The 8,495-nt window shown below is 35.9% G+C and overlaps 1 protein-coding gene across 1 annotated transcript; it reads left to right on the forward strand.

Moving 5' to 3' along the window:
- Positions 1 to 303: 303 nt before the first annotated feature.
- On the forward strand, positions 304 to 7,713 carry LOC105052850 (ribose-phosphate pyrophosphokinase 4). Its single transcript, XM_010933811.4, has 7 exons — positions 304 to 514; positions 3,327 to 3,642; positions 4,841 to 4,936; positions 5,136 to 5,204; positions 5,294 to 5,422; positions 7,101 to 7,200; positions 7,280 to 7,713. Exons 1-7 carry the CDS (start codon positions 399 to 401, stop codon positions 7,411 to 7,413), a joined length of 960 nt encoding a protein of 319 aa, XP_010932113.1. The 5' UTR covers positions 304 to 398; the 3' UTR covers positions 7,414 to 7,713.
- Positions 7,714 to 8,495: the final 782 nt, after the last annotated feature.

The following is an 8,495-nucleotide window of genomic DNA, read 5'->3' on the forward strand; positions in this document are numbered from 1 at the left end:
CGACGAACTGCATGAATTGCGCCATAACCTCTACGGGCACAAGAGCACCATTATATGTACGTATGTATGCATGCATGTATGTATATATGCATGCATGTATGTAAGTATATGTAGGCCATTTTCATCTATGCATGTCTGTATATGTAAAGCACACCCCATCCTCTAGATCATGGATGGTGGATACACACCCTCTAGCATCTGAATTCAAAGACTGGGAAATTGACCTGGTTGGATCACTTCCTTTTTAAGAGCGGTCAACACGGCGAGGACTAGAGTTGGGTCCAGAAGGTGTGCCAAGAAAAATCCCAATTTTCTTGGGAGGGTTCAGCTCAGCTCACATTCTAAAATTTCCCAAAAGAAGTTGGCGGCGGGTGGAGGGAGAGAGAAAGAGAGCGGCGATGGAGAAGAGAGCGAAGAAGCCGATACATCTCTTCTACTGCGCGGAGTGCGAAGAGCTCGCGAGGAAGGTTGCGGAGCAATCCGACGCCATTCAGCTCCAATCCATCTCTTGGAGGTCTTCCTCTCACCTCTTATGGTCCTTTTCTTCGTTCTCTGTTCACATCTTTACATATAAATAGGTAGATTGGTATGTGGATTAGTTTGCTTGCTGTTGGTCTCGTGATTTTTCCCCTGAAGATCTGGTTTTCTGGTCGTTTTCGGGGCGGCCCGTGATTTTTTTGAGATGCTTGTACCACATGTAAAATGATTAGGTTGTTGCCTAGACTCTCCTCTTTTTGTGCCGAAGAAATGCCGAGTCAATGAAATACTGAATTCCGAGGTGTTTATTTGGAAAACTTTTTGAAAAACATAGTTAGACAGGTTATTCTGCGAGCTGGATTTGTCAAATTTCCCCAAAGATTAGATTTTTATTCTTTCTGGCACCACTGGTGATGTATTCTTAGGTTTTTATTTCTTTATTTTTCCATAAAAGTGCTGAACTCATAAATTTCTGGATTATGAGGCTTCTGTTTGGAAAAATTTTAAGCAAAGATGATAGATAATATAATTTTATTAGATGGATTTGGGATTTTTCCCATAAGGATCAAATTTTTATGCTTTTAGGTGCGTCTTGCTTTTTGAAGTTGCGGGTCTTGTCTGTGAAATGGAAGGTCACTGGGTTGGTAAAGTGTTTTTCTTTTATTCTGTTTTATTGTTCTTTTGTGTTGTGAAATAGAGGTGCTGAGTTCATGACTTACAGATCTGTTAAATAAAAAAACAAGGTTACTCGCATGCAACTTGCAAAAACTTACAATTTCAACCAAAAAAGGCCATAGAAGGCACACAATACCCAACCTTCTCAGATTGGCACAACAAATGGAGTTAACAAGAGATAAGCAAGGAGGAAGAAGCCAAAAAAAAAAAAAAGGAAAATAAAAGAAGAAGAAGAATGAACCATAGCCATGAACCCACCAAAGAAGTTTAGCAGAAGAATTCTGAAGTTTATGGATGTGATATGGAATGTAATCAAGGATTTCTATAGGATTTCTATCTGATGACTCAGATAACTTGCCATGGCTACTGCTGTAGTCTTCTTACGAGGACTGTGAACTTTTCTCTAACGATGCTTGATACATCAGTTACCATTCGAGTAGGATTGTGAAGTGATTATGGTAAGCTAGGCCATTCCGAATTTGGCCTTTCATCTTTGACCAGTACATTCAAGCACCCATTCTATATCATCTTTCTGATAGATGATCATGGATGAACTTATATGTTTTAAGGAAATTAATATGTTTGACAGTGGCATATTTTAAGATTTCCATTTGTTTAGTTGATCGAGGTTTATTTAGTTTCATTTATATGATGATGATGATGCTTGTTCTTGCCAATTAAAGTTGCCTATGTATGCGTATGCAAATGTCTTTTTGTGTATGTTTAAAGGCATGAGCACGTATTTCTGCATATATGCATATTATGTAGGTCTGTACATACACATATATGTATATCTTCTAAAATATGACACCTTTTGGTTCTTCATATATTGTTTCATGTTTTTTTTTTTTTTTTTTTCAATTTATGAAGAAGAAGATTGTAGAGACCTTTTTTGCCGGTACACTGAAGATTCTTTTTGTTTTTTTTTTTTTTCCATTTTTTTTAAAGATCTCTTAATCTTCTTTTTTTTTTTTTTGTTTGGTGGAGGAGGGGGTGGGGGACAAGTTGGGGGTATCTGTCTCTCCTTTCGGTGCTCCCCTGTTTAGTCTTATAGTGTTAGCCCACTTTTTGGTGCTTTTCTCCATTGAAATTGTACTTTACAAAGAAACCTGCTTGGTGCACATTAATTTTGTGAATACCACCATGCTTTTTTTCTTTTCTTTTATTTAGATAAGGTACAATTATCGACATTGTGGCATGTGTAGTCTGGATTGAAGTGCAGTCATTTCATTGAGTTTGCTGTGGAAACTAATTTTATTTAAACATTCTCATATATCATAGAAAGTTTTTGTATGACTTTAAGTTGTCAATAGACGGAATGATTTTCTCTGAGAAATATTTTCTAGCTTCTGGTATGTTTGATATACGAAGACAAATTTTCAGATCACTTGTGATATCTGCTTATGGAGTCACATATATTACCCATCTTATTAAGGCAACTTTGTGAAGTATTCTTGCTTGGAAATTGCAGGAAGCTAAAAGTAAGTGGAACATGTGTAATGCTGATTTTATTGCCATTAACTGTCCTTTTGATGACATATATTTATATAGCAATTTCTTATTCATTTTAATTACTTTGATTATGTAAGACATTGTGTAAGAAGCTTCTTTCTTTAAAATTTTGTGGCAATTGGTGCAGTAAATTTGAAGGGAAAGAAATGGTACTTAAGTTACTAGAATCCATAAATAAAACTATTGAACCAGTAATAGCCTCAATAGAATTTGCAGTAAGCTAATTCAGCAGAATGAAGGCCCTGGGAAGCAGAATGCAGTGCCTAGGGAAGTAAAGTTAATGCAAATCTTGATTGTCCAATCCTTTCTTGACTTTAGCTCATATGTCACGCAAAATTTGCACTTGTTTTTGGGAATAATACTTCTTCTTCCATGCCTCTTAATCCTGCAAACCACAAACAATGCTTTTACATGTATGGGTGCATCGGATGTTCCTAATACTTGTTCTATGTAGCAGGCTAATAAAATTTCTTGCTTATATTGAACTTGTTCATCTTGACTTTGTCCATTACTACTCAGTAGAGTTTTTTTTCTCCCTTTCTCTAATACAAATTTCCAATAACGATACAAAGTCAAGAAGCTTAAATTACCATGCAATAACTAATGCTCTCTGTTGCTTATGTTAATTTAAGAGAACTGATGCATTGTTCTGCTTATTGCAGAAGCTTTGATGATGGATTCCCAAATCTCTTTATCAAGAATGCACATGATATTAGAGGGCAGCACGTTGCTTTTTTAGCTTCTTTCAGTTCTCCTGGAGTAATTTTTGAGCAGATTTCTGCAATATTTGCATTGCCAAAACTCTTCATTGCCTCCTTTACATTGGTTTTACCATTCTTCCCAACTGGTTCTTTCGAACGTGTGGAAGAAGAAGGAGATGTGGCTACTGCATTTACAATGGCACGCATATTGTCAATGATCCCTAAATCTAGGGGCGGTCCAACCAGTGTGGTCATCTATGACATACATGCTCTGCAGGTTGCATTTCTTTGCAGATAAATCTGGAATTTATATCCTTGGATTTGTCATTTTCCATGAACTTATATGCATCTTCATTAACTTATTTATGTTTTGATTGACTCTGCTTTATTGTTCCATATAGCAAATATCTGCATCTTATCTTATAAGTAATTACTCAGGATGAAATGCTGTTGCTGGCTGCCGCCATGTTTTGTTGTTGCCTAATTTCCATCTCTTAGGACTACATTTCCAGGTTTCCATTATCTACTTCCAGTTTTTCCTCACCTGTCATCCTTCTATTTTGAGGCTATTGACTTCCTTCTAAATGTTATATTGCTAAACAATGCCTCTTTTTATGAATATTTTAACTTCAGATTCCCTATTTGGGAACACACACATGGATTCGTGAATATCTAAAAGCCGGCTTGAAGCATATTGCTAGAGTGTCCTATTATGATAAAGTTTAACTTATATATTTTTTTTAATATCTTATGCGTAGGTTGTATCTCCAGATTTTTGGTTTATTATATGAAAAAGATTTGTTTATGTTTCGTGCTTATGCTTTAATCCTTGAAATGCCATCTTTTTTTTAAAAAAAAAAAAAATTGGTGGCATTAATCTCAAATTTACCTTGTAATAAAGTTGTATTAATCAACATTTTCTAATGTGTGAGTTTTTATTTCATGTTTCAGATAACTTTTTGATATTATTTTTTTCATTCATATCCTCTTCTATAACATAAAGTTTTCTTGTAATACTTTGTTATATTTCTCACTTTCAAGCTTTTAACTTTATTTTTCAAATTTGAACCATTTGCAATATCTTTGTGGTTACAATTATGACTTAAAATCTGGGGAGATGGCTTTGTTCTCTAGCTATTACTTATTTTAATTGCCAATTTTGTTTTTATATGCTTCTGGTTTTGGATCTGGTGTATGTACTGTTCTTTATTGTTGTTGAAGAATTTCATATAAAAAAATCGATAATCAATAAGTGAATTATTGCCTTGATTAAAACCTGCTACTTTTGCATGGCTTGAGTCTCATGTTTCTATTCAAAATTTTCTGTTTTCTGTTTCCATTGCATATGTATGTACTGAGCCTTTTCCCGTAAGGGTATCTGTCTCATGAAATTTTAGTAGCTGTACATAAGGATTCGCGCCATTACCAAGAATTAATCTTGCCATGTATTGATATCTTAATCATGATTTTCTCAGGAAAGATTCTACTTTGGGGATGATGTCTTGCCTTGCTTTGAAAGTGGTATACCTCTGTTGTTGCAACGTCTTCGCCAGCTTCCTGATGCCGATAATGTGTGTACTGTTGTTATTTTTCCATTATAACCTGTGGTATCATCACTTTTTGTTGTTCATGATTACATATTTTAGGAAAAGCGTTTACTTACATTAGTTCTGTCATGTCGTAGCTTCAAGTTAGATTTTTAGAGGAAGCACTTTATCTGCTAACACTTCGATAAACTAATTTATCTTCTTTCTTCTTCCTTCTCTACAGGTAACAATAGCATTCCCAGATGATGGTGCATGGAAGCGTTTTCACAAGCAACTGCTAAATTTTCCTATGGTTAGATTGTTGGTCTAGAGCATAGAATGTGCCAATCTTTATTATTTGTAATCTTTCCCTGAATTTTCCTTGTAAGTTGTGAATGCCAGGTTGTTTGTGCAAAAGTTCGTGAAGGTGATAAGAGGATAGTTCGAATTAAGGAAGGCAACCCTGAGGGTCGGCATGTCGTAATTGTTGACGACTTGGTGCAGTCTGGAGGCACTCTTATTGAATGTCAGGTATCAATAAAATATCTTGGTTCTTTTTTTTCAAAAAAGCAAAATTATTAATCATTTTTTCCTCATATATGGATCTCAATGTTGAAGAGGTACTCTTTTACAGATCTGTATCTAAGAATTTGTTTTTTTTTTTTTTTTTTGTTCGTCTATGATGATTTAACTTGCTGATTGGAAGTGTAGATTGTCTGATCCAAATTTTAGGGGATAATGGGGGGAAAATAAAATTATGGCTCGTATGGTATGAAGAGAAGAGGGTTATGGGCCATGGTTGCACGCTAGGAAGGTTTTAGGCACCATGGTCATGCTTCCTGAAAATAGTGGACTCTAATGGGAGGTAAATACAGAGAACAATGAAAGCTAAAAGAAAGGTGTGATAAGGATGGGTTGTGGCTAAAGGTGAGAAAAATGAATTCTGGCTAGATTATGGCTAATTAAGCTATTTAGATTGTGGTTATAATTTGGCCAAACTGGCTGTGGTTAATGATGTTCTGGCTATGTTTTTCGGACCTCTGGTTAATCAGCAACAATTAAGGCTAAGGAGACGATGTATACAGAGGTTTAGGTGAACTGGTTTGGCTTGGAAAAGAATTAGGCATGGAGGTTGTGCCTATAGAAAAGTTACAAGATCACAAAAGATTTACTTCGTGCACTAAAGATTGTACGTCCAAAAGGAGCATGATATAGATCCTACTTCCACAGGGAACTTATATGTACAGATTCAAGAATGCCACAGGGAACAAGCCAAAATTCCCCTCTAGTGCCTATTAGAAAGTTTATCAAGATGATCGTGAAAGAATTAGTAACTTTTCTAGCTTGGTTGATTTACTAATTGATGAAGCTTTTATTGAGGCAAATTTCAAGCCAAATATGAACTTTTTTAATAAAACCACTGCTTGTTTAAGAGCCTTAGTTTCAGAGTCCACCTTTTTCCTTCTCCTTTTTTTGGATAAATGAACCATTAGCTTGGAAAATAGATTCTCTATATGCGACAGATCAGATGTACTCTACTTAGGACAGTCTCTAAGAGTTTGCTGGGGAAAACTTGCTTTCAGAAACTCTCTCCTTCAAGCATAAAAGTCCACTTTGGCACATGTAATTCAGCCTCGAAAATTATTATGCTGGCAAGCTGTAATCTAATTTTTGCCGAGTTTGTTTGAAACTTAATAGTGAACTCTATAGCTTGCTGGAAGCTTTAGAATGTGATAAAGGGACCCAAATCATGAGATTCTTGAAACATTTAATATCTTCAATAAAATTTGTTTCAGATTTTAACATCGAATGCATTAGTTCATTTTTCTGCCTGTTTTTCTATTTAACTTTTTGTCATATCCGTCGGTAAGTGAATAGTGAGTTAACATTCTTCCAGCCACCAGCTGAAGTCCGATTGCTTTGTCCTTGTTTCATGTCAGTTGTTCTCTTTTCGAGATTAGAAATGGTTGTAGCTGAAACAAACTTAATCCAAAAACAATGTGTGCTATATTGTAGATTGCATCTTCTCCTGTGGTAACCTTAGCCATTAATTTTTAACATGTTGTACATTTGAATTCACCATGGAATAAACTTAATCTCAACATGGTACTTGTCTGCAATGACCAAGAAAGAAACCAACTTTTTGGTGTTCAGAAATCCAATTTGGAATCACCAGTGAAGAAACTCACTGCCCTCATTTCCTTTGTAGAAAGTTTTGGCTACTCATGGTGCTGCAAAAGTTAGTGCATATGTCACCCATGGTGTGTTTCCCAAGCAATCATGGGAGCGATTCCTGCAGAATGGTTCTGGTACATCCACACTTCCATTATGGTATCCATTCTACTTTTCACCCTGGCAGGTTCTGATCATGCTGTGTCTTCGTTGCAGAGGGGTCGCCAAACAATTTTACTTACTTCTGGATAACAGACTCCTGCCCACTTACTGTCAAGACCATAGCAAATAGCGCTCCATTTGAGGTGCTCAGCCTTGCTGGATCCATTGCAGATGCTCTTCAAATCTAATACTGCAATAAAGACTGGTATTGGAATGGAGATGAACTTTGCAGATACTATCCTAATATTTGTAAAAACTCATTAGGACTCGTGTTACCATGGAGATAAGCTGATTCAATTTTGGAAGCACCAAAAGATGATCTGAGAGAAAATCATGGGCTTGTAGTGCCCTCTACTGAGCTTTTTTTTCCTCCTTTTTGTTTACTTTTTTTTTTTTTTTTTGGGTAATGGTACACGGGATGTCCTTTTGTTCGTATTTAACTATTGATTAGCTGCAAGAATGACTAGCTGCCCTCAAATTGTTCAATATCTATGCGTCACAGACAGCTCATGAAAAGTTTTATATAGTCCATATTCAAAAAGAATGGTATCGAAGTAGAAGACTCAATGGTTGCTCTTTATAAATTCTTAGCATTATGTAGGAAAAGAGTGAAGAATCATCATATTTTTCATATCGCCGGAGAAATTCCAATAATTCAAGTACCTGAAGCTTGCATTTTTTTTTTTTTTGTTGTTGTTGTTGTTGTTGTTGTTGTTGTTGTTGTTGAGAGGCACCTTGAATTTGTCATTAGCTAAATGACAAGTGCTCTTGCTATTGTAGGGAGAGGGCGAAGAATCTGTCATATTGCACGGAAAGGGCGGCGAATGCGATAGATTTTTATCTTTTTGGTAAGGCAAATGTGATAGATTTCGTGGCACTGAGAATATACTAATATTTCTGAAGTCCCATGAACTAGTATTGGCTAAATGAGCAGCCAAATTGTTCTATAGTTGTGCTGGAATTGCTCAACCTTGGACTTCGTGAATGATTGGTATTGTTCTTTTTTGTAAAAAGAAATTGTTATTGTTATTAAATTATTTGGAGAGAGAGAGAGAGAGGAAGGAAAGCCTCATACAAGATAAAATTATTTAGGCCAAATACATGGGAACCGACCGAGCCTCCTCCAAGGAGGAAGGATGCAACCACCACCTAAACCTGCGTATTTCACCAATTATTAGTAAGTTATTTACGAGAGTCATCAGTTATCAATTGCAATGGTAACCGATGTTATAGCCTATTTGGTTGCACGAGAAGAGAGCTGAACTGTGTG

The sequence above is a fragment of the Elaeis guineensis genome, chromosome 10 (genome assembly GCF_000442705.2).
Source record: "Elaeis guineensis isolate ETL-2024a chromosome 10, EG11, whole genome shotgun sequence".
In the NCBI taxonomy this organism is placed as follows: domain Eukaryota; kingdom Viridiplantae; phylum Streptophyta; class Magnoliopsida; order Arecales; family Arecaceae; genus Elaeis; species Elaeis guineensis.

Excerpts from the sequence above, each read along its gene's own strand:
- LOC105052850 (XM_010933811.4), top strand. The coding sequence starts at position 399 with ATGGAGAAGAGAGCGAAGAAGCCGATACATCTCTTCTACTGCGCGGAG. Across the intron at positions 4,937-5,135 it reads AGCTTCCTGATGCCGATAAT|GTAACAATAGCATTCCCAGA; the intron begins GTGTGTACTGTT and ends CCTTCTCTACAG. Across the intron at positions 5,205-5,293 it reads AACTGCTAAATTTTCCTATG|GTTGTTTGTGCAAAAGTTCG; the intron begins GTTAGATTGTTG and ends TGTGAATGCCAG.